This window comes from Cydia splendana, chromosome 16 (assembly GCF_910591565.1).
Source record: "Cydia splendana chromosome 16, ilCydSple1.2, whole genome shotgun sequence".
NCBI classification, from domain to species: Eukaryota; Metazoa; Arthropoda; class Insecta; order Lepidoptera; family Tortricidae; genus Cydia; species Cydia splendana.
The window spans coordinates 5,194,770-5,220,851 of record NC_085975.1 but is presented as its reverse complement, the minus strand read 5'-3'; the positions used below and the strand labels follow the sequence as shown (position 1 = coordinate 5,220,851).

Below are 26,082 nucleotides of genomic sequence, written 5' to 3'. Positions count from 1 at the left end.
TACACGGTCTTGATATAATAAACGGTCTTAGGAAGCCGCACCTGATTTCATAGACAACATATTTTTTTACTGGCAATTCCGTTATGATCGACGAACAAATGAAATACGGCAACGTCACGTACGTTTAGTGAGTAGGGGAGATTACACAGCTCAATCTTTCGGCGTCTCCAATAATTCGTAAATTTTCTATTTGTAATTTTAATTTGTGATAATTATGGCAGACAATAGGAGGTAAGTGTATATTAATGATTAAATTTCATGATAGCGTTGTAGTTTTTGTGTAATTCAACGGGATTCTACTAGTAACCGATGTTCGGAAAATTGGCTTGTCATCATGTCTACTTGAATGAAAATCCAAATCATAGCATCAAATTCTGCAATTTCATCATTGTGTTATAGTAATTCTAGTAGTAAATTTGTGTTTTGATGGGAAAAATATCATAATTTCGTGTGATGTTTGTGCCGAGTGGGGGTTATATTTTCGGTGGGTTGACTTGGCATTCTTATGTGCAGCCCGGATGATCTGTCGACCGCGATCCTGCGGCGCAAGGACAGGCCAAACCGCCTGATCGTCGAAGAATCCACCAGCGATGATAACTCTGTCGTCTCCCTCTCACAGGTAAGTTTCCTTTGTCTCCATTTTGTTTTTGGTGCATCATTCTCCTTGTCCTTAAATCTAGGGACGAATCAAGAATCCTAACCCTATATTAACTTGTTTCCAATAAGATGCCTGAATAATATTGGTGGTTTAAGTTAGGCCAGTATACAAACTTTCATTATGATCAACTTGTCAATTCAAAGTAGCATTTAATAATTGTTACCATGAGCAAATAAAATGATCATCCTGATCTCTTTTCTCTGTCTTCTTCAATATTAGAGAACTAACCATTTGATGAAAACATTCACATCTTCAATTTTTACTAATCTATCATCAAATTTTTACCTGTCATGTTTTTTTTTTGATTTTATGGCCTGGTTACGAGATCTTTAAGCCAAACCTTTCATGTCATACCTTGTAAGTGTTGCTACAAATTAAAAATGTCACAAACTTTTTTGTTCAATTTTTTAATTATTTGACTTTAAGCCTTTAAGCTTTGGGCTGTACAGTCAGCGTCATGCTACCTACTATGTAGCATCCAAAATATTCAAATAGTTTGGTACACCATATTATTTGTATGGCATACCAAAGCAAACTATTTAATTTAAATACTTCATATGCTGCCTACTATATGACGCGGACTGGAATTTCACAAAAAAAGTCACTAATATAAATACAGCTATGGGTCATTTCTTACAAGCACTTCTTCCACTTGGGTGCTTTCGCTGACAACTGAACTAATTTGGTCCTAAAACAGGACCAAAGTTATTATAGGGTCATCGTGCCAGTTTACCTTCCAGTGCCTGTTTCCGTTCACATAGCATAGTTGCTACAGAATTGCATATAATTTGAATATATGCCTATATATTCAAGAAATGCGTATAATTTGGAAATATACCTGTATATTCAATTGATACGCAATTCTTTGTAGCAACTACGCCAAGTGGACGGTAAAAGGCACTGGACAGTGAAATGACGCAATGATCCTATTTAGGAAAGAAAAAAAAACTGATCTTTTTTGTGCCCTGTTTAAAAACAATAGCATATCTATCAAATTTGGACAATACAGTCAGCTAAAAAAGTAGCAAAGTGTAAGTTGTACTGAATTATTTAAACTTATCTTCAATATTAACATAATCACTACAGCAATTAGTTTAACTTGTAACTACCATACTTTACTCGGGTCTTTTGGCCCAGTGCCACAGTGAGCATCTTAAGAGAGTATGATTGTGCCAATCATTCTGGTCTGCTTGCTACTTATAGTGCTGACTGTACTACAAGTTCATTGTTTCTTCTTGAGTTTAATAAGTAGTTATAAATGGTTTTTACAGCTCTCTCTGTCTGTTGGTCTGTCACAGCCAATACTCCATTGTTAGGGTTTGGTACCCAAAGGGTAAAAACGGGACCTTATTACTAAGACTTCACTGTCCGTCTGTCTGTGGAACCCTACAAAGGTAATAGGGTAGAATGCTGAGAGGGTTGAATGAATTTACCCGAGTTTGAAGTTAAGCGACACAATTATCACTTAGCATTGTGGATGTGGTCGATGGTAACACTTCTTCTTTTTATCGTCGTTGTAGTTGAAAAAGTCAGTAAGTATGTGTATCTGGGACAGGAGATTGTCATGGGTAAGAAAAACCAGGACAATGAGATAGCACGACGGCAGAGACTAGCATGGGCAGCGTACTCCAACTTAAAATTCGCCTTTGAAATGTACCTCACAGCACTACAAAAGGCTCGCATATTTGACCAGTGTGTCCTACCAGTTCTTACGTACGGAGCGGAAACTTGGGTCTTTACAAAAGAAATCTTGCACAGATTACAAGTAACCCAAAGAGCGATGGAAAGAAGATTGGTAGGAATTTCACTTAGGGACAGGAAAACAAACAAGTGGCTTCGGGAACATAGAAAAGTCACCGATGTAACCAGACGAATGGCGAAACTGAAGTGGGAGTGGGCTGGACATGTCGCCCGGAAAGACGGCTCGTGGTGTAAGAGGCTGGTAGAGTGGAGACCTTGGGGAGAGTCACGCCCAGTAGGAAAACCAAAGATGCGTTGGTATGACGACATCAAAAGAACAGCTGGATCAAAATGGGTACAAAGGGCACAAAATAGATCAGAATGGCAAAAATTGAAGGAGGCCTACATCTCAAAGATTGAAAAGGGCTAAAAAGAAGGAAGAAAGATATCCATGTTACTAGCCTTTGCAATATACATTTGTATTATACAATGTAGTTTTAAAACACGAAGCTGTGTGTAATTGTTTATACACATTATATTATTGTTATCAAGACTCAGCATTATTGCATAGCATATAGGTATTTGATAGGGATGTACCGACTAGTCGCCGACTAGTCGGGAAAGCCGATTATCCGGCCACATTTGTAGTCGGCGACTAGACGGCAAAAATGGCCGATTAGTCGGCACTTTATTAGTGAAAGAAAAACAGAAAATAAAGAAATCAACAGTCAATATTTACCATATGTTTTATGTTTATTTTACTAAAATACCTATTCAGGGTGCATGCGAAAACTTTTGTTCATATAATTGACCGTTTGATCGTTATCGTATGTTGGTGGGCTGGTTTTTCCTCTTCAGGTCGATCTCAATTGATTCTCGTGTAATTTCAAGTGCAAATTCGATAGTTTTTTTTTATTATTATTTAGTTTTTGTTTTTTTAATGGTGGAGCCATGAGGAACTATTAATGTTATTGCAAAATTTAGAGACTTAGTCAGGGCACGTTGCTCGTAAAGACGCTGACCACAGGGGATAGGTTCTTAACTGGCAACTACGTACGGGAAATAGAGCCTTGGAAATACCTCCTACAACCTGTACTGACGGTCTGCTCAGGATCGCAAAATAAAAGAACTAAAGCCAGAAATTGAACGAGGATTCTTGTGGTAGAGAACACCCTTTAGCCAAACTAAATTATGATGAATAACGCAACCAAAGGAGCAAAACTATTGTTTTCCACCTGAACTTATACGAAACTAATGATCTGGCCGACTAGCCGACTAGTCGGCCGACTAATCGGCCATTCGAGCGCCGATTAGTCGGCTTGTCGGCTAGTCGGCCAAATCAATAGTCTAGTATTTGACATAAAAAGTCTTTCATTGTTAGCCATTACAAATTTATACGAATACCATTGGACAGTAAAACCATAAAAAACCGGGCAAGTGCGAGTCGGACTCGCGCACGAAGGGTTCCGTACCATAATGCAAAAAAAAAACTAAAGTATAGCAAAAAAAAAAAACGGTCACCCATCCAAGTACTGACCACTCCCGACGTTGCTTAACTTTGGTCAAAAATCACGTTTGTTGTATGGGAGCCCCATTTAAATCTTTATTTTATTCTGTTTTTAGTATTTGTTGTTATAGCGGCAACAGAAATACATCATCTGTGAAAATTTCAACTGTCTAGCTATCACGGTTCGTGAGATACAGCCTGGTGACAGACGGACGGACGGACGGACGGACGGACGGACGGACAGCGAAGTCTTAGGAATAGGGTCCCGTTTTACCCTTTGGGTACGGAACCCTAAAAACACTGCAATACTTCCGCACCACTTATGGGAATGAAGTAGTATTCATAACAAAACTTTAAAAAATCTCATTTTTGTCTCCTACTACATATTCTGTATCTTTACGTATTTCTGTATGTTTTTTTTTTGGGTCAATAAATCAACTTTCTTTTACGTATTTAAATAAAAGTAAACAAAATCTACCCTCAAATGGCTCCTTAAGCCAGTTGAGGATAGATGAAAACTGTGAGGGGGCAGATGGAGGGCCTCACAGGGATGAAGGTAAATCAAAGTCAGGTACCAGGGACGACGTAGGGTGTTTATTAATTAAACAAAAAGGCACAATATGTGCCTTGGTGATGATATAGATATATATCTGGAAGGTGTGCAGGGCCACAAAACGAGCACTATACTGTACTGCACGCACTTATGTATTATGTTTACGTTTCACTAATAAAAAATCACACTTTAACGGTCGTGTTTAGGAACTTGGGAAGTACAGTCTGTTAGATTAAAATGATGTTTATCGATCGGAGTGTGTGATCGAACTGAAAATAAAAATCATTGAATGGAATTTGGAATAGAATTTGAATTTGAAAAGGGAATTTAGAATTTGTATGGTGCTAGAAATAGTATGAAGGTTGATAGTGTAACGTTTCGTTACACGCACCGTTACAAAAACATTACATGATCAAAAAATGCAGGTTAAAGTCAGGCTCCAATTTCACCACGGTGACAGGTGCGACAATTGTAAAACATCACTGTTGCTGACGTCACAGGCATCCATGGGCTACGGTTACCGCTTACCATCGGGCGGGCCGTATTCCTGTTTGCCACCATCATTGTTTTATTAAAAAAAACTTTATTATATCGGAAAAAAACAGATATTTCTCTTGCTAAGTTTATGACAATTGTCACAAGAAACACTACAATTGTCACGAAATTCCGACATATAACTCATTACCTGTCAAGAATTACCTGACAATTCTTCTAAATCTTGACAATTGTCAGAAACTTCGCAATAGAAATATCTGTTTTTTTCCGATGTAATAAAGTTTTTTTAAAATAATACAATGATAGTGGCAAACAGGAATACGACCCGCCCGATGGTAAGCGGTAACCGTAGCCCATGGATGCCTGTGACGTCAGCAACAGTGATTTTATAATTGTCACACCGTCACCGTGGTGAAATTGGGGCCAGGTCGTTCAGTGACTGATCCAGGCGGTTTTGTATTTGGTTGGTTAACCAATAAATGTTATAACTACCCAAAAATGTACAAATTGTTTGTTTACTTTTATTGAAATACCTAAAGATACAGACTTGTAGAGGACAACTACAAAAAGTTGATTGACCCTGATATCACCTTTCTACTATTGTACAACCTAGATAGATAAACTTTGCTCGTAAGTCAACATTTGACGTGTAACAATACGTCAAATGATAAAATATTGCTTTGCTGTTCGGAAGGTAAAACATGCTAAAATGGAACTTGTAAAGGCCGTTCACGGTGACCAACTAAGATCCCGACGGTCCAATCTCACCTTGACCTTGGTCGGGGCGCAGTACTACATGGTCCGAAACTAGCAAGGTCACACTGGTCGGAAGCCTCGTTTCCGAGCGCTTTAAGGGTTTACAATAATTAATAATATAATTGCTTGGCAGGCTAAAATGGAGCAGCTCCAACTGTTCCGAGGTGACACCGTGCTCCTCAAAGGCAAGCGGCGCAAGGAGACCGTCTGCATCGTGCTGTCGGACGAGAACTGTCCCGATGAGAAGATCCGCATGAACCGCGTGGTTCGGAACAACCTGCGTGTGAGGCTGTCCGATGTGGTGTCTATTGCGCCATGCCCGTCTGTCAAGTATGGCAAGCGGGTGCACATACTGCCCATTGATGACTCTGTCGAGGGATTAACTGGGTAAGTGATACTTATAAACTAAATTAATTGAATGAATGAATGAAAATCTTTATTTCAGGCAACTAGTGGGCCATACATAAATACCTTAAAACTAGCATACATATTATAAACATATATTTTAAAACTAAACACTACAAAATGACATTATGGTTGCGATGCATTACGCAAACCCGCAGTGTCAGGGAGCCAAATTGAAACCATAACAGTTCGGATTCAGAACCGCTTTGCCCTTCTGTCAAGTAGGCCAACATGAAGCTTTATTAAGTTTTGGTGTTTGATATATAATCCATTTATGTACGGAATAAATAGAGTTAGACCAAGATAAGTTTGCAACGATTTTAATACCACACGCAGTGTACCTAATTGTTATTTCATAGACGTTTGACGCTTGCACTACGTGTGTTACCAAAATCGTTGCAGACTTGTCTTGGTCTAACTCTATCAAGTTTGTGGTATACTCGTACTGTTTGAGATTGGTTTAGTCACAAGGTTGTGCCCCAATTTTTTAATTTCTCAAAATAATAGTATGACGAGGAGTGATTCATTTATTTCGTATTGGTACTGAACAGTATGTTGATATATTTTAGATATGGGTTTCATTCCTTCTTCCATATACTTATCAAAACGTTTCTCCTCCAGAAATCTCTTCGAAGTGTACCTGAAGCCCTACTTCATGGAGGCGTACCGGCCCATCCACCGCGACGACACGTTCATGGTGCGCGGCGGCATGCGCGCCGTCGAGTTTAAGGTCGTGGAGACGGACCCGGCGCCATATTGCATCGTGGCTTCAGACACCGTCATACATTGCGAGGGCGAGCCTATCAAACGCGAGGTAAGATCATCTATCTAGTCCATACACCCATAGACAACTGCGATGACACGTTCATTTTTATATGGAGTCACTGTCACGTAAAATGTTTGTGAACATTTCTGGAAGTTTAGCATATTAATTTATTTAGAAATGTTACATTTAAGTACAGATGTGCTAGTTGCGGAAAGTTTCCATAAAATTCTATAAATTCTCGAAAATTTCATGAAACTTTCACTAGGAAATATGGGAATTTAAATTTAAAATTGGAAAGTTTCAATTCTCATACATCAATGTAAGAAATTTTCCGAATTTTTCTTACGTAACATTTCCGAAACATTTCGCAATTTTGGAAAGTTTCCTTAGGCGCATCAGTACATTTAAGTAATGAAATTACGGTAATAAACGTTTATCTTCAATTATTTTTTAAATTAAGCCCAACCAAAAGAGACTTGACTGTCATAGGGACCATCATTCGGCGTGAGAGGTATAGTTCTGACTACCCATAGCACAGAATAAATAATAGTACTACCGTACCGAAAGGAAACTTCCCACAAAACCGAAGTTTGACAGCGGTTCAGGGTTGAATCATGCATCCCTCCCTCCCATTTTTAGTTTTTTCTTCGCTTGTTATTTTAACAATTCGACTGCGGAAGCTGTCCAAAGGTCAGGTATAGAACATGTTATGTAAACACCGCGGTTTTCGCGTTGGTAGTATGAGTTGAAAGAACAAATTTAGCTAAAATTACGGTACTGTGATACATCTTAGTGCAAACTCTTCAATTTGGTCAAGTCACTGATGAATTTTGCAGGTAATTTGATAATTATCTGTTTCATATCATTAACCCTAAAATATTTACGAATTCATTTTCTTATTTTGAGTGCATAAAGTACGATAAGAACGGATAAGTAATCTTTTAACAGTCAAACTATTGTTCTAGATAGTTAGAAACGCGGTGTAGTAATTGCCGCTGCATATAAAAATAACTAACTGTTACTCGGTAACAATCAACTAGCGTTTACATGACAATCTACCGCAGCTTTTATTGCGGTCACGGCGATTTTATTATTCGCAAGAACCTGATACTATGCGAACTAAACTAAGCTGCAAATACATTTAGAACTGTTCTGCAGGTATTCTATTTGTGATACAGGTAATAGAGCCTTAAATATCCCGACCTATATTTCTGCGATCGATAATTGTATTTGCATCTGATGGACCATTAAGTTTCGTTTATACTATAACATTTACTATTTAATTAATTTTGGTTTAAGAGACAGTCATCAATTATGAACAGATGCTACAGTACTGTAACCCATGTTATTCAAAAACACTTCTATTAAATATTGTTTCTTTATAACAAACACATGTAAAATTATGGAAAGGGACAAATAATCATCAATGGCACGTTAGTTTGACGAACATTTATGAATTATGCCACAAGGCAAAATACTTCTGTTATACAATTTTATATTCGTTTTATCAAAGATTTGAACATGGTTACTATGTGGAAGTTACATGGGTATATTTTAAGAAGATGAATCTCATGAATTGCTTTAAATAAAATAAAATCTTGGTCCACCAAATGCCAGTCACTCAGAATTGTAAATGTAGGCTTCAGAGAATTGAATAAATGTTTATTGAGGCTACAATGTTTATTTCTGAGAATTAATATAGTACGCTTATCTGGTATGGTAGAAACAGCAACGTTTCATTTCGTTTAATTACGTTACGTTTAAAATGATAGCGCTGAAGGTAAAAGTAATAATGTATTCTGGAAAATCAATTTTGCGTATTAAATGCGCTTAATTTGAATAATAACCCGGAAGCGCGTGGCGCGGAAGATAAACCCATTAAAATTTTGAATTTCATACCTTTCTTTACTGACGAATTGGCTGGCTTGCTGGACTACAGATGTATTGCATAATTATTTTCCATCGTATTTTCACGGAAACGTACGAACGTGTCTCTAAAAAAAAGTACTGGATTTGGGTTGACTGAAGTAGCATGACAAATACGAACATTTCCGAGAAAATACGATGGAAAAAAATTATGCAACACTACATTTGTATACAATTTCGATGCAGTATTGTACAGGTAGAAATGAGCGCGATCTCGCCAACAAACTGCAATCGCAGTTTGGCGAGAAATATAATTTGTTATAAAATTGTTGTGTACTTTATGATAAATGAATAAAAAAAATATATATATATATATATATATGTATATATATATCAAGGGCTATCTATAGTTTTATAATTTATAAGTAGGTACATCGACATATATTTATGAATGACTCAATTCACAGGAGGAAGAGGAAGCCCTCAACGCTGTCGGCTACGACGACATCGGCGGCTGCCGCAAGCAGCTGGCCCAGATCAAGGAGATGGTGGAGCTGCCCCTGCGCCACCCCTCGCTGTTCAAGGCCATCGGCGTCAAGCCCCCGCGCGGCATCCTCATGTACGGCCCGCCCGGTACCGGCAAGACACTCATCGCCCGCGCTGTGGCCAACGAGACTGGTGAGTCTACTGTAACAAGCTAGCTAGGTAGGTAGATCATGGTGTTGTCCCTGCGTATCTCGCTGTTCAAGGCCATTGGCGTCAAGCCCCCGCGCGGCATCCTCATGTATGGCCCGCCTGGTACTGGCAAGACGCTTATCGCTCGCGCTGTGGCCAACGAGACTGGTGAGTCTACTGTAACAAGTTATCTCAGATCGTGGTGTAGTTGCCCCTGCGTCACTCGCTGTTCAAGGCCATTGACGTCAAGCCCCCGCGCGGCATCCTCATGTACGGCCCGCCCGGTACCGGCAAGACGCTCATCGCCCGCGCTGTGGCCAACGAGACCGGTGAGTTACTTGATATCATGGTCACTTACTGGTTGGCATATTTTCGGTCTAAGAAAACGATATTTCCCTTGTCTAGTCCAGGGTTCGGCAAACTTTTAAATCACCAGTTTTACGCATTCCAAAGAACTGCTAATTTTATTTTTTTAGTGCCTTGCCAAGATAAAAATCACACATGGAATAACGCCAAGCAAAAAGAAAAAAAAAATTGGTATGCCAGATGCTACGAAAAGTCATGTGATATTTCTATAAATTTTTTAAGTTGCGATTGGCGTTTTTTTTATCACAGCATCTTTGGTAGGCTATTGGTGGCTTGAAGAGCAGCAATTGTACTTCTAAAGAACCGCATGTAGCTCGCGACCCGCTGTTCTACCGACCCCTATCCCTTAGTCTAGACGAAAGGGCCAAAGACGAGGACCATGTGATGATGATGATGACATGACTTTGTGTAAAATAAAATTCTTTTATAAGTGACACTGGTTTTCGCTGCAATTGTCCTATGTTCTTATTTCTTAGGGTAAATGTCTAGTGACAGTATTAAATAATTTCTAAAACCTAATTTTTCTCTACAGGTGCGTTCTTCTTCCTGATCAACGGTCCCGAGATCATGTCTAAGCTTGCCGGCGAGTCTGAATCCAACCTGCGCAAGGCCTTCGAAGAGGCCGACAAGAACTCGCCAGCCATCATCTTCATTGACGAGCTGGACGCCATCGCGCCCAAGAGAGAGAAGACCCACGGAGAGGTGGAGCGCAGGATCGTGAGTCAGCTGCTCACACTTATGGACGGTAAGTGCCTGTAGATTTTACTAAGCTTAGATAACAACTTGCCGGTCATCTTCGTTGACGAGCTGGACGCCATCGCGCCCAAGAGAGAGAAGACCCACGGGGAGGTGGAGCGCATGATCGTGAGACAGCTGCTCACACTTATGGACGGTAAGTGGTTTACAACCAACCTCTAAAGGTCTGCGCAAACCGACGGAGCGCAGCGCACCCTGACGAATTTGTTGTAAGTTTTAAAAAAGAAAAAAAGTTATTGTTGAGTTCCCTCAAAAACAAAATTGCGCATTTTTAGACGCAATTTTCATATTTTTAGCTTATGTGCATAAAATGTTACAATTTTTTAAAGTGCGTTTGAAGACCTATGAATGTGATCTTCTATCGAGCGAAAGTCAAAAAATCAGGATTGGAATCACTGAAGTCCCTAGAGAAAATCCTCAAGAATGCTAATTAAATTTTTGGCAATCGCATTGTTATTTAAAAAAGCGGTACGATTTTCCAAAAATTCCGGTCTTTGAACCTACGGCACTTTAAGTAAAAAGTTCAAAAAACCATTAATCATGGTTCAATATTATGCTTGTTTATCTTATCTAAGATGTTCTGTTTATACCCAGGTATGAAGAAGTCGTCCCACGTGATCGTAATGGCCGCCACCAACCGTCCGAACTCGATCGACGCGGCGCTGCGTCGCTTCGGGCGCTTTGACCGCGAGATCGACATCGGCATCCCCGACGCCACCGGCCGGCTCGAGATCCTGCGCATTCACACCAAGAACATGAAGCTGGGAGATGATGTCGATCTAGAACAGGTAAGACTAGACAGAGTAAATTTCTAGCTTGCCTATTTACATGAAAAACTTACAAGCGGGGAGCGCCGCGGTTTTCATCGATTTTTGTCAAGTTTTGAGTAGTACCTCTACATTTGCACTACAGATAAAATTATAAGTAAATGGCTATCGGTTCTTCAATTTTTTATCTCCATTCTTGTCTACCGGATTTTAAAATAATTGATTACTTATTTTTTTATGATTTTTTTAAAAACATTGTCTAAAAAACACTAATATAATTAGGTTAGTCTTTGACGTTTCTAAAAACTGGTCAGATATTTTAAACTAATTAACACATAAGTCATGGCCAGAAAACCAGTTATTTTGGTCTAAAATTGATGCCAAATATCTCGAAGACAATGAACTTTGAAGTAAATATGGGATACTATATTGCTTAAAGCCGTTGCTGTTAATATGATAAGCTGCACAACGGGACTTAATCGCGTATTTAAGTTTTAAGATTTACCACGGGGACAACGCCGTCCTCGAAACGTCGGAGGTAAATCTTAAAACTTAAATACGCGATTAAGTCCCGTTGTGCAGTTTGATAATGTTTAATAATCGTGAAAGTTTAAATCAGTAATATGATAAGCTACAAAAAACATAAGAAAACCAAGGGATTCAGATCGAAGGTCATTGGCGCCCTTAATTTCCCGTCAGTTTACGTCTTCGTCCTATAAATGCAGAATGATGAATGCCAATATTTTGTGACAGATCGCAGCCGAGTCGCACGGCCACGTCGGCGCTGACCTGGCGTCTCTGTGCTCCGAGGCCGCGCTGCAGCAGATCCGTGAGAAGATGGACCTCATCGACCTCGAGGACGACCAGATCGACGCGGAGGTGCTCAACTCGCTCGCCGTCAGCATGGACAACTTCCGGGTGAGTGTACTAGTCACGGGACCAGGTGTCTGTGCTCCGAGGCCGCGCTGCAGCAGATCCGTGAGAAGATGGACCTCATCGACCTCGAGGACGACCAGATCGACGCGGAGGTGCTCAACTCGCTCGCCGTCAGCATGGACAACTTCCGGGTGAGTGTACTAGTCACGGGACCAGGTGTCTGTGCTCCGAGGCCGCGATGCAGCAGATCCGTGAGAAGATGGACCTCATCGACCTCGAGGATGACCAGATCGACGCGGAGGTGCTCAACTCGCTCGCCGTCAGCATGGACAACTTCCGGGTGAGTGTACTAGTCACGGGACCAGGTGTCTGTGCTCCGAGGCCGCGCTGCAGCAGATCCGTGAGAAGATGGACCTCATCGACCTCGAGGACGACCAGATCGACGCGGAGGTGCTCAACTCGCTCGCCGTCAGCATGGACAACTTCCGGGTGAGTGTACTAGTCACGGGACCAGGTGTCTGTGCTCCGAGGCCGCGATGCAGCAGATCCGTGAGAAGATGGACCTCATCGACCTCGAGGATGACCAGATTGATACGGAGGTGCTCAACTCGCTCGCCGTCAGGATGGACAACTTCCGGGTGAGTGTACTAGTCACGGGACCAGGTGTCTGTGCTCCGAGGCCGCGCTGTAGCAGATCCGTGAGAAGATGGACCTCATCGACCTCGAGGACGACCAGATCGACGCGGAGGTGCTCAACTCGCTCGCCGTCAGCATGGACAACTTCCGGGTGAGTGTACTAGTCACGGGACCAGGTGTCTGTGCTCCGAGGCCGCGCTGTAGCAGATCCTTGAGAAGATGGACCCCATCGACGAGAAAAATTAAAAAGTAAAGAATATAGAATCATTCTCATTTAGACGATGCGAAAACTTGCATGCGAGTTTCATTACATTGCAGGTTTTGATCGGGCGGTTGAATTGGACGTAACCAACAGTCCGCAATGTAACTAAAATCGCATGCGCGTTCGCGCGCCGTCTAAATCAGCCTTAATGGTTATCATCTCGCTATCGCTCCGTAGCGAACGAAACGCAACTGTCACTGTCACACTAATATGGAAGAGTGATAGAGAGACACAAAGCGATTCGATGGCGAAGCGCAAGAGATTGTCACCTTGGCTAGGCCGCCAGGCCCCGTAGACGACATGCCAATCGCTATCGCTCCGTAGCGAACGAAACGCAACTGTCACTGTCACACTAATATGGAAGAGTGATAATAGAGAGACAAAGCGATTCGATGACGAAGCGCAAGCGATTGTCACTGGCTTGGGCGACTACCAAGAAAAGCTCTTCTATTCACTTACAACATTTTCGATGTACACGGTAACCCGTCTGTCTGGCTAGGTCTTAGAGCATTTAATAACCGGAGTCTCCTTTAAGAGCTTACCTCTCTGCCGAAAATCTTGCACAATTGTGCAAACTTTTGTATGGACTGACGTTTATCTGACATGGCTATTTATACGTTATGTACACATCATGTACAAATAGCCATACATTTTATGTACCCGCAAAAATCGGCAGACTGTTTTGTACAGAAAAGGCGTCTCCAGTTACTAAATGCTCTAAGTGCTAAGTAGCCCGTCTGCCACTCATTTAATGAACGTCCTTTCATGTTCTGTTATCCTCAGTACGCGATGACCAAGTCATCCCCGTCGGCGCTGCGCGAGACCGTGGTCGAGGTCCCGAACGTGTCGTGGACCGACATCGGCGGCCTGCAGTCCGTCAAGCGCGAGCTGCAGGAGCTGGTGCAGTACCCTGTGGAGCACCCGGACAAGTTCCTCAAGTTCGGCATGCAGCCAAGTCGTGGTGTGCTGTTCTACGGCCCGCCTGGATGCGGTAAGTTCATCATCATCATATCTCACGTTTAAGCCTGTTAGACGATGCGAGAACTCACATGCGAGTTTCATACCATTGCGAGTTTTGATTAGTCGGTTGAATTGGACTTAACCAACAGTCCGCAATGTATAACTAAAATCGCATGCGAGTTCGCGCGCCGTCTAAATCAGCCCTTATGCGCGAGGTAACAGACATACATTCGCATTTATAATACAGGGTGAAATTTTAACCACCTGAACTTTGCGTAGTGACACAGAATAAATAATAGTACTAGGTACAGAAGACTCACTCTCTAACAAAACGCGTCTGTTACGATCAGGACAGATATGGCCGCTAGGTGGCGACAGCGCCACGCGCGGCTTATGGCTAGCCACCAAAATTGGTGTGGGACGGATGTACTTGTAGCTACCTGTTGCAAAGCGACGAAATCGCGGAGTGAGCCCGCCTGGTAATGACTAGTTAAGGGGCTACCAGAGGTTTTCATCGATTTTTGACAAGTTTTGAATCGTATCTTCTTTTTTTGCACTACAGGTATAGACCGGGAGATAGTGACACATTTTACTGGGTCATTTGTACCAGTATGGCGGTTCGTCAGGGGTCTAAGCATGTAATGAAGGAAAGAAAATGCTATGACCATAGCGCTGGTACCGGCGGCCCAATCGCGTGGGCGTTAGTCGAACGTGTCGGATAAAATACGAGTGTCGAACGATTTGTACCACAAAAATCCTCGTATTATTCGATAGTCCATAAAAAAGAAGTAGGCGGTAGCGTAATGCCATACTTCTCCGGTGTGACTTACAGCCCGCCATACTGAGGCGAACACGTTAATTAAAAAAAAACAATTCAACCATTTGTACCAAGCTAATTTTTGCACAGGTGATCATCGTCGAGCAGCCATTCATGGACATCACCATGCCATACTTTTCGGATGGTTCCAAATGCCCGCCATACCGCCGCAAGGAAGTTAATTTTTTTTTTTGCTAAACGATTTGTACCAGTATTGCATTTAAATTTTTGGAGAGTATTTGATAAAATGTGACCGTTATTATAATTGCCATACTTATAGTAGGGGGATAAAGTGCTGCCATACTTGAAAAACTTATTTAATCGACACGTTTCAAAAATACGACTATGTATACGTAAAATAATTTTTTACAGCATGGCATCATCATATTCTGTTTGTTTGGATACAATTGTACCTAAAAAAATATATTTCAGATTATAACTACGGGGCGGACGACTGTGAGACTTAAGCCAAGACTTAAAACAAAAAACAATTTTTTGACGATTTGTACCAGTATGGCATTTGGATTTTTGGAAATTATATGATGCAATGTGACCATTATTATATTTGCCATACTTCTAATAGGGGAAAAAAGGGGCACCATACTTGAAAAAAAAAAAAAATTGTACACATTTGCCACCTCCTACAGGTATGGCATTATGAGATTTCCATTAATGATCACACAGAAAGTGTTGAAAAAAAAATTCAAGATGGTACAAATCGTTTAGCAATAAAAAAAAAATTAACTCCCTTGCGGCGGTATGGCGGACATTTGGAACCATCCGAAAAGTATGGCATGGTGATGTCCATGAATGGCTGCTCGACGATGATCACCTGTGCAAAAATTAGCTTGGTACAAATGGTTGAATTGTTTTTTTTTAATTAACGTGTTCGCCTCAGTATGGCGGGCTGTAAGTCACACCGGAGAAGTATGGCATTACGCTACCGCCTACTTCTTTTTTATGGACTATCGAATAATACGAGGATTTTTGTGGTACAAATCGTTCGACACTCGTATTTTATCCGACACGTTCGACTAACGCCCACGCGATTGGGCCGCCGGTACCAGCGCTATGGTCATAGCATTTTCTTTCCTTCATTACATGCTTAGACCCCTGACGAACCGCCATACTGGTACAAATGACCCAGTAAAATGTGTCGCTATCTCCCGGTCTAGTAGAATTATAAGACAAACGGTTATCGGTTCTTCAATCTTTTATCTCCGGTTTTGTCCACGGGATTATGAAAAAAATTAATAGATGTTTTTATGATTTTTTTAAACATTGTCTAAAAAAACACTTTTTTCGTATCTAGTTTGCAGTGAAGGATCTTACATGTACGAAATCTACATATTTGGGTTCGTCTTTGAAGTCTCGAAAATCGTGTCCAAGGTTTTAATTTTAATCTAATATACACAAAAGTTATGGCCAGTTGTTGTTAATATGATAAGCTACAAAAAACATTAGAAAACTAAGGGATTCAGATCGAAGGTCATTGGCGTGGGGGAGCCCCTTAAGAGGTCATGCTGAACAACTTTTATTATGGGACCAATGCCGAAATCACGAATAAAAATTTGGTTATCCCATAGAAATCAGTGGCATCACTTCAGTATGAAACAGCGAAATTTTTTTCGCGATTTCGGCATTGGTCCCGTAATAAAAGTTGTTCAGTATCACCTTAAAGTCACTACGTACACTGTAGAGTATAAACGGTGGTTAAAATTAGTAGGGATTCCCTAGGTATTGTATTTTGTCAAATGTTTGAGGAAAGCACTATGTATGCCTCGGTAGAAGCATGGTATAATAATATACTCCGCCTGGTACTCCATTCCGAGATTCGCGTATGACCTAACTGACACGCGCCTACGTCATCATGCTGTTTACAGGTTCTCAAACTTTGAAATGTGGGAGAATTTTAACCAACGGTGAAAATTATTTAAACGGCATTAATTTTAAGTTATTCATGTAGAAACATAGTAAAATAAAACAAATCTAATGTATTAAATTAAACTTTATTTATCTATACAAGACAAACGTTTGAAAAACTAATTCACAGTTAATCAATAAACGGTGTTCGACACTTTAAGCAATTTTCGTTTTAATTTCTTAGGGGGGCTGCTTGCGTTAACAAGCAAACATAGAACATAAAATAAAATTTTATCATTAATAGTAATTATTGTCGATAATTACGTATACATACCATTTTTACATATTGTTTTCAGTCCACAATAGCGAAGCCATTCATTGGCTACGGATTCATTATTCGGAAACATATAAAATCTGATTATACTGCCCTTTTTACTCCTACTCTTACAGTTCCGAATAGAACAGCCAACCATTTTCGTAACAAAACATTAATTACCAAGCTTACGACGTGAAAAGTTTGGAAAACTCTGCGACTGCTGACACTGAGCGAGAAGGAAATAACAATTAACACGCGTTCGACAAGGATGACTGTGAAGTGTGAAGTGAATCGGAAGATATTGCTAACGAGTAATTAAAAATGACGTGTTATTGTAAAATTTAAGCTAAAATACATATAAATGAAAATTATAAAATTATAAAGAAATATTTTAACTTATTAACCATAGGTATAATGTACCCATGTAACATGTTATGTTGAAATAAAGTGGCAATGTTATTGTGACGTAATCGCGTGTCACTCTGGGAATGGAAGACCATGTTTTATTAGACCATGGGTAGAAGCAGGTATTTTTTAACTGCACTTTTGATAGACCTTGACAAGTCTCACCCTGGTAACTAGGTACATCGCCAGATAATGCCATTCTTTCAATCTATCAACAACAATGTACTACCTAAAATTCCTTCAAACTCGAATTTAATTTGTCAATGCAATTAAGTTTGGTTGGCTATGGCCCACTTGCACGATCCCACTAAGCCGGGGTTAAGCAGTTAACCAGTTATTGTACTGGTAACCATGGCAACTCCAGGCTTAACCGGGTAACCCTGGGTTAGTGGAATGGTGCAAGTGGGCCTAAGGTGACATAAAAATTTTACAGATTGTATAATTATCACAGGGCGGAATTGCTCATGGCAAAAATCAAACGTCAATAGAGCTGGAACGTTGAATTTTATCAACTATCGAATAAACTTACATTTAGAGCAGTGTATTGTTGAGTTGTTTTCGTTGTAAGTAAGACAAGGATACCTACTTGTTTATCCATTTGTTAATTGTTTTTCTATTTGGGTTAACCATTTTTTACAAACGTGAATTAGTTGAAAAAAGACTAGTGGCAGAAATAACAGTTAACTGCCATGCAATTTACTTTTAATCTAATCAAAGAGGTCAAATGGTCAACTAGCTAATCAAACAGATTAATGTTAAAGTCAGAAATGTAAAAGGTGATTGAACTTATCGATAGCTGAAAAAGTCGATAAAATTCGACGTTCCAACTCTATTGAAGTTTGATTTTTGATAATTATGTTCTAACATATCTTGTATTTTACAGGTAAAACTTTGTTAGCCAAGGCGATCGCTAACGAATGCCAGGCCAACTTCATCTCAGTGAAAGGCCCGGAGCTGCTCACTATGTGGTTCGGTGAATCTGAAGCCAACGTGCGAGATATCTTTGACAAGGTATGTATGCTTACTCGAGGCTCCTATTCTGTGCTGTTTGGCCTTCGGCCATTTGAAGAAACCTAACGAACCTAACCTACCTATATCAAATGTGCTGATATAAAAAGTGGTCATTTGGCATTAGAACTAGACATTCGGGGAAATAGACACTTGTGGAACTAGACGATCAGAAAAATAGACACACGTGGAAATAGACAATCAGGGAAATAGACATTTGTGGAAACAGACATTTAGGGAATTAGACATCATGGACCGAACCGCTTGAAACGGTTCGGTTGAATTAAAAGGGTAGTAGTTTGACAAAAAAAAGTGGAGTGGAGGTGCCTACATAAACTTTAATGATTATAATGAGTATAATGACACCTCACTCGTATCGCTTAACTTTAAACTCGGGTGAATCCATTCGACCCTCTCAAAACCATCGCAAATATCTACTCTTATATAAATACCTACCCTATCTATTCTTAATACCATAACCGCATAACCGGACAGATGGATTTACCAGAGTTTGAAGTTAAGCGACTCACTTGTGATTGCAAAGTCTGCAGAGTGAGCTCAGAATTACAGAGAGCTACAGAATTAAATCTTACACTCGAGTAGACGGCGTTAATATTAATACATATTTAAAAAGTTAACACATATCAGTGAAAGAATAAGGATCAAAGTCAAATGGCGTTCTAACAATTTTAATTTTCTGTCGAAAGATGGCAGTAAATTTACAGTGGCTACATAATTTACTTTGACAATCCGCCTCTATACACTCTATTCTCTTTGGTTTGAGTGATCGTGTGTGTATTCCAGGCCCGATCTGCGTCGCCGTGCGTGCTGTTCTTCGACGAGCTGGACTCGATCGCGAAGTCGCGCGGCGGCTCCGTGTCGGACGCCGGCGGCGCCGCCGACCGCGTCATCAACCAGATCCTCACCGAGATGGACGGCATGGGCGCCAAGAAGAACGTCTTCATCATCGGTCAGTTGTAGTCATCATTATAATCATCATTTATAACAACTTGACTTAGGGTGGTATTCCGTCTGTCCAATATCTTGGTCGAATCTCAATTTTCATTGCGTCTCACACGCTCACTAAGCAAAATGTGAGACAAAATACACATTAGACCAAGAAATTGGACAGGACGAATACCACCCTTAGGTCCATGGGAGAACAATGGGCCCATTGATTAGACCTCAGTCGGCCCTTCGGCGCGGGCTCATCCGGTTTTCGCAACCTGAACAAGACCGAAATATTCTCTCACGAACCTAATACTCTTTTCCTTGTGCTTAACGTGACGACATAAACAAGCAATCAGATTGCGAAATTGTTGATGATGATGCGAAAAGCTGCAAGATTTTTTTGTACAACTGCAGATCCATGTCCTTTTAGAGTCTTCGAAAATACCGTCCATAGTGTTTTAGCAATAGAAAATACTCATTTGTGTGTAGCCATTACGGACCGCGGTAGTGTTGCTCATGGTCCTGATGTGGTAGAATGAAAAGCTTCCCTTCTATTATCATTTATAAGATAAATTAGTTACACTTTTGGTCTGTTTCAGGCGCGACAAATCGTCCCGACATCATCGACCCGGCCATCCTGCGGCCCGGCCGCCTCGACCAGCTCATCTACATCCCGCTGCCCGACGAGAAGTCGCGCGAGGCCATCCTGCGCGCCAACCTGCGCAAGTCGCCCATCGCCAGGGACGTCGACCTGCTCTACATCGCCAAGGTATGTATAACTTGCTCCCAGTGATCTACATATTTTGTGTTTTTTTATGAATGGGCTTACTCATGGCCACAGACTAGCCGAGGCGTAGACGTGGCCTACGATGGAGCGAACGGCCTACCCAGCAGGTGCCTGTTCACTCTTGATTTGATTTTGAATAACTCTTTTTTGCTTTGCATAGTGGGAGCGAAACTTCGCTAACTCCCCATTCTTTCCAACTTTTTTCACTGATTTTCAGCCTGTTATAGTTGAAAAAAACCAAGTGCATTTGTCAGTAGCTGTAGGCACTTCAATCTTTAACTACGCTCAAGATACCACGCCAAAAGTCCATTGCTACGCTCGAGTAGCTACTCGAATCCTTGACTACGCTGAAGATTTTACGCATAAATCCTTCTCTAGGCTTATATAGTGCGACATAAAAATAGTAAAAAATAAATGAGGACGCCACTTCCTACGTAACTGTCACATTTTTGCCGTAAAATGCTTAAACATGGCAACAATTTAGTATGGAATTTTTTTAGTTCCATTTTATTTAATTTCTAATATTTTGTGTCGCACTATATTTTGGAATCTTTTGCTTTTCCTCCCTCTGCGAACTACTACGGCTTGGCCGTTTATAAATCTACTAGTCGTTGATATGTCTCTTTGTATGTTACAGGTGACGCAAGGCTTCAGCGGTGCTGACTTGACGGAGATCTGCCAGCGTGCGTGCAAACTGGCCATCCGGCAAGCCATCGAGACCGAGATCACACGCGAACGCGCCCGGCAGCAACAACAGGCCGGCATGGACGTGAGTATAACATGAGATAACTAAAAAGAAGACTGGAAGTACCAAATTCGACTAGTATTTCTAGCCTTCTGATTAGCAAGTAAGTTCTGCAGTCTGGAGTAGCTTGAAATCACCATGGTGTATTTCAATGGTGATAGTAATGGATCCACTGGTTCTTGTTTCTCTTATATAGGGCCTCTTTATAACCACGATTTTAAATATAATTTACGTCCAACAAACATGTATTTTCGTGGTAGTTCCATAATTGGCCATCCCGACTATTATGATGATAATGTTCATGGGGTGTGTTACAACATTATTTCTAACAAATGGCATTACTTTTTTTTCCTCGCTGGAGGAATATAATAACGGGATTATAACAAGAAATAGTTGATCCCACCTACATAGAATTCAAGGAACGGCAAATATTTTCTAGACGGGGTTTTAGCGTAGTTTGATATATTTTTATATTACAGCAGTATTAATTAGAACCTCGGAATTCGAGCTCATGGAAGTTGAAACCAAAATGGTTGCACCGCTATTTGTGAGCTTTTCTCGTTTATGGATATTCAGGTGTTTACATTTGCCAGCTGAAAAACGACCTTGAAGTTTTAAAGTTTGAATGTAATTTTGATTGTTATTGGCGTGGCACTCAAGGAGTTAATGAGCGTATCTGTAATATTGTAGATGGACGAGGAGGACCCGGTGCCGGAGATCTCCCGGGCGCACTTCGAGGAGGCGATGAAGTTCGCGCGGCGCTCCGTGTCCGACAACGACATCCGCAAGTACGAGCTGTTCGCGCAGACGCTGCAGCAGTCCCGAGGCTTCGGCACCAACTTCCGGTGAGCATACTGATCCTTAAGACCCCACGTACTTGAATAAGTACATTTAGCATCAGAAATATCTAAGCAGGCCTGTTCAAAATGATTTCAATATGACTTTTGTGTTACGACAATAAAAAATCTGGTCTGCTTAGCTATTTTTGCTGCTGATAATAATATGTAAAATAAAAAAGGTTTTTAATTCAAAAACGTGAAAAAATACCTAGTATTTCTGTATGGAAATTGAAATATGTGTGTTTTAATTTACTAATTTTGAAACTGTTATATCTATTAACATATAACAGTACAAAATATAAATCTGTCAATGATTAGTGAAATAAGAAAAAGGTACATATTTTATTGAATTTGAATTACCATTATTACATTATATTAGACATTATTTAATCTTCAGAAGTTTGATTTCCCGCTTACTAAAGTGGTCACGAACGTGGATCATTCATAATTATCAAACTAATTTACTAGTTTGGCGTCTCGTAAGTTTAGATACTGTTTTTTTCATTGACGTATAGGTATCTCAGGACTGACCTTATGGGCACTAAAAAAGGAACTAGTTCAGCGGTGTCACTCACGAATTCGAGCCAATGGGGTTGGCAACTGTCAAAGGTTTGCCTAGATGGCGCCATCATAGCTTGCCCCTTTTTCTATGAGATTTGGCTTAAAGAGCTGGCATCCAGGGTATTAAAAAAACAAAAATTTGACACAATTCTAGGGATTGACGGGGCAAGCTATGATGGCGCCATCTGCTAAAAACTTCCACCGGCCAACCCCATTGTGCAGTCTAACGCAACTAATTGCGACCAATCGCGCGCGTGATGCGAACTCATCAACCAATCGCGTTGTAGCGGTGTCACACCGCTGTACTGGCCCGATTCATGCCCCATTGTTATTGCCCGTAAGGCCAGTCTGGTGCTCGTGTACGGTCTGGGTGGTTAATGTTGTGTGTGGTGTGTCTCGGTGCAGGTTCCCGAGCAGCGCGGGCGCGGGCGGCGGCACGGGCACGTCGGGCGGCGACCAGCCCACGTTCCAGGAGGAGGCGCAGGACGACGACCTCTACAGCTAAGCTGCCGGCGCACGCCCTGGGTCACTGCACGAGGTAAGTTGCGGTACTATTTGTAAGCGAGTTGGAAGCGAGGCGAGCGCGCACCGAGTTCGCAAATCGCTAGTGGGGCCGTGCTCTAGGGTGCTTAGATGCCATAATAAACTTCTGACCCTAAAAAACGTTTTAATATGTGACTTTCCATCACAAAAGGATCATTATACTTCGTGTGCAATAAGGACCATTCTATTAAAATTTCTGACAGAATTTCATATAATATGGTCCCTATTGGACTTGAAGCATAAGGACCCTTCTGTGATGGAAAACCGATGTCTATCCTTATACAGCACTTGTATTCACGTAAGTTTCCAATTGACACTCAGCAAATGATACTTTTAAATATAATTACGATCTAGATTTTAACTTTCAAAAGTACTCCAAAAACACAAGCTAAACGCAAATGTATACAAAAACGTTCAAGAATAATTCGAGACTATTATCAAAATAAATACTAATAGTGAAAAATTACCCGCGTGATTTCGTTATGTCTGACAGACTCTGAAACTACTATAGAGTCTGTGCGGAAAGAGAAGAGTCGTGGGATTTGAGGGCGCGCCAGTGCTATTTTATGGTTTTTGCTATGCTGACAACACTGGTCACGTGATTATAGTACGACACTAAAGGTCATGATACTTGAATCCCTTTTGTTCCGGTTTTTTACCACGGCTTACTAAACGGACCCTGGTGGTGGTGTCGGCTCGTCAACTCAGTCCTCTGATTTAGCGCAGGCATTCGTTTTCTTTTTAAAACACACTCTTGTTTTTATGTCTCAGATACTAAAACTAGTTAAGAATCTGCCCAATACAACTGTAATTTTAGTACCAAACAAGATAGAGTCTCATTTATGTACTGCCTAATCTGTGCAGTCCAACAGTTATTTTAATACAAAACCGGGTAGATCGGGTAGAAATTGGGCAATAGAACTGTAATTTTACTATCTGGGATATATTTCACCCATTGTAAACTTGACTTGTAATGTATGTGTACATTATTAATAATAAATATGAATATGAATATGAATAAAAATAGTGCATAAGTAGGTAGGCCTTATTGGGATATGTCCGGTTCTCTTATCTCACGATATTTTACTTCGCCGAAAAGTCACTAAATGAAATATAATTTCGTAACTAACAGAACCTAGTAAACGAACTTACAAATAAAGAAATATTTTATTAGAGAATGTTTTATTCAGAACCTAGTAAACGTACTTACAAATAAAGAAATATTTTATAAGAAAAAGTGTTATTTTTTGTAATCGAAGTCTGAATTAAAATATTCAATGTCACTTATGTTTGAGATAGCTTCAGAACAACCAGGGACACTCATAGAACTATCTTCATCTGAACTGGATGTGCTTGAATCCGGCACGTAGATTACGAATTATTGCATATCACCTACTTAGCGGTCTTTTATGGTAGGTAGGTAGGTAGGATTACACAATCCTGAAAACAAATTTACATATAAATATGTATAAAATGGCAAGTATCAAGACTATTTGTCAGTTATTTTAAAGATCATGAATGACCTGCATATTTATGAAAATTAATATATTTTGAATGAATATACTTACCGATTATGTACTGGAGACAAGTTACTTAGAGGGCTTATTAAATAGGTAAATATTTAATATTAAATACAACATCAATACCCGTGAATAGCGGAAACACGTTCCGCGACTTTTTGTAAGTCGATAGTCGGCTTTTAGCCGTTTTCTTCCCGCTGACAAAACCCATAGTCTAATAAAACATGGTCTTCCATTCCCAGAGTGACACGGGCCTACGTCACAACAACATGGCCGCTATATATAGCGCTATCGCATATTATCATATAGCGCTGTCGCATGATGACGTAGGCCCGTGTCAGTTAGGTGACCTAGAAAAGACGGGAATGGAGTACCAGGCGGAGTATATTATTATACCATGACAAAACCGAACAATGGTAAATATAATTTTCTTGGTGGTTTTATGTACGGTTTTATCGTGTTATATTTTATAAGTAAAACTTGCGGTTTTTGTTAATAAAAATATACAATGACAGTAGTTTGTTTACTTTTTACAAGACATGTGTCATAGGTTTGATTGCCATATAAAATTTAAAATGTTAGTTCCAGTTTCTGCCACGACTCTTCTCTTTCCGCACAGACTCTACTTTGAAAGGTGAATTAAAAACATCGACATTATAAACAGCTTGTTTAGTTTAGTAACAGTAAATCGTTCAGTATATGACCTACATTTTATTTGTTGTACATAGCTGTACAGTGTGGGCGCTGGTACAGTCAGCAAAGTTATTAGCTTAGCACCCCTGCATACAAATTTAATGTGTATGCAGCGGTGCAAATAGTTTTGCTGTACATAGCTTTTAAGATCTACTTAAGCCGACTACTGACTAACAGGCCGCCGGACGATACCGGCCGGTCAGTTGTTCGGAACTGTCAAATTTGTTCTAACTGACAGGCCTGTTAGTCAGTGGTCGGCTTTACGAAATATTTATATTTTGACAGGTTCCGACCTATTTCGGACTACGACTACGGTGCCCGGGGCCTCTCAACACACACGCGCGGGGCGCGTCCTACATGTATCTACAGCAGCCGGCACGCACACACACACACAGAGACCAGAGGCCGGCTCCGCCCTCGCTCCAGTTCTAGGACTGACTTATACTTAAGATTATCGGTGAACCACATCCGGACAGGTGTAGCGGATCCCGGGTTGCGGAAATGTCTATAATGTCTATATTAAATTCCAATATGTATTCCCGACCGGGTATAAGTGTATTTATTTTGTCGATCGATTGATAGCATTTCTTTGTGTTCGGATTCGCTTGTGTTTAGTTGTAATTTGAATAATATAGGCTCGCGGAGCCGTTAAGATCATAATGATATAGTATAATTGTTAACTGTATGGCAGATCCTGTGCGTAGGCGACTATTACACAATATCGCAGTGATTTTTTAATAAAAGATTTTTATAGACCAATATTGTGTTTTTTTTTGTTTCGTCCTTGCCACGTCTACCCCTACTAATATTAAAGCGAAACTAACTCAAGTCTGTCTGTTACCTCTTCACGCTTAAGGCGCTCTTATACTCGAGTTTTATGTTTTCAAGGGGGTGAAGCAGACGCGCGGTAGAACGGGCAGGCGGGCGCCCCGCGCGGCGCACCGCACCATTCCCGCGCAGCACGTCTACGTCCTTATTCTGACGACATCGGTATTCTGAATTGTCAGTTCCGGGATTTTTTCCGGCAATTAATATTGAATAAGATTTATT

At 40.7% G+C, this 26,082-nt stretch overlaps 1 protein-coding gene across 1 annotated transcript; it reads left to right on the top strand.

The window, feature by feature from the left end:
* The first annotated feature begins 87 nt into the window (after positions 1–87).
* Positions 88–25,791, top strand: LOC134798122 (transitional endoplasmic reticulum ATPase TER94). The gene is made up of 16 exons (XM_063770463.1): positions 88–231; positions 514–619; positions 5,783–6,036; positions 6,676–6,868; positions 9,154–9,364; positions 10,260–10,472; positions 11,078–11,271; positions 12,004–12,168; positions 13,808–14,015; positions 18,269–18,396; positions 19,198–19,363; positions 19,944–20,113; positions 20,769–20,900; positions 21,567–21,721; positions 22,682–22,814; positions 25,318–25,791. Exons 1-15 carry the CDS (start codon positions 215–217, stop codon positions 22,779–22,781), a joined length of 2,412 nt encoding a protein of 803 aa, XP_063626533.1. The 5' UTR covers positions 88–214; the 3' UTR covers positions 22,782–22,814; positions 25,318–25,791.
* The last annotated feature ends 291 nt before the right edge of the window (positions 25,792–26,082 follow it).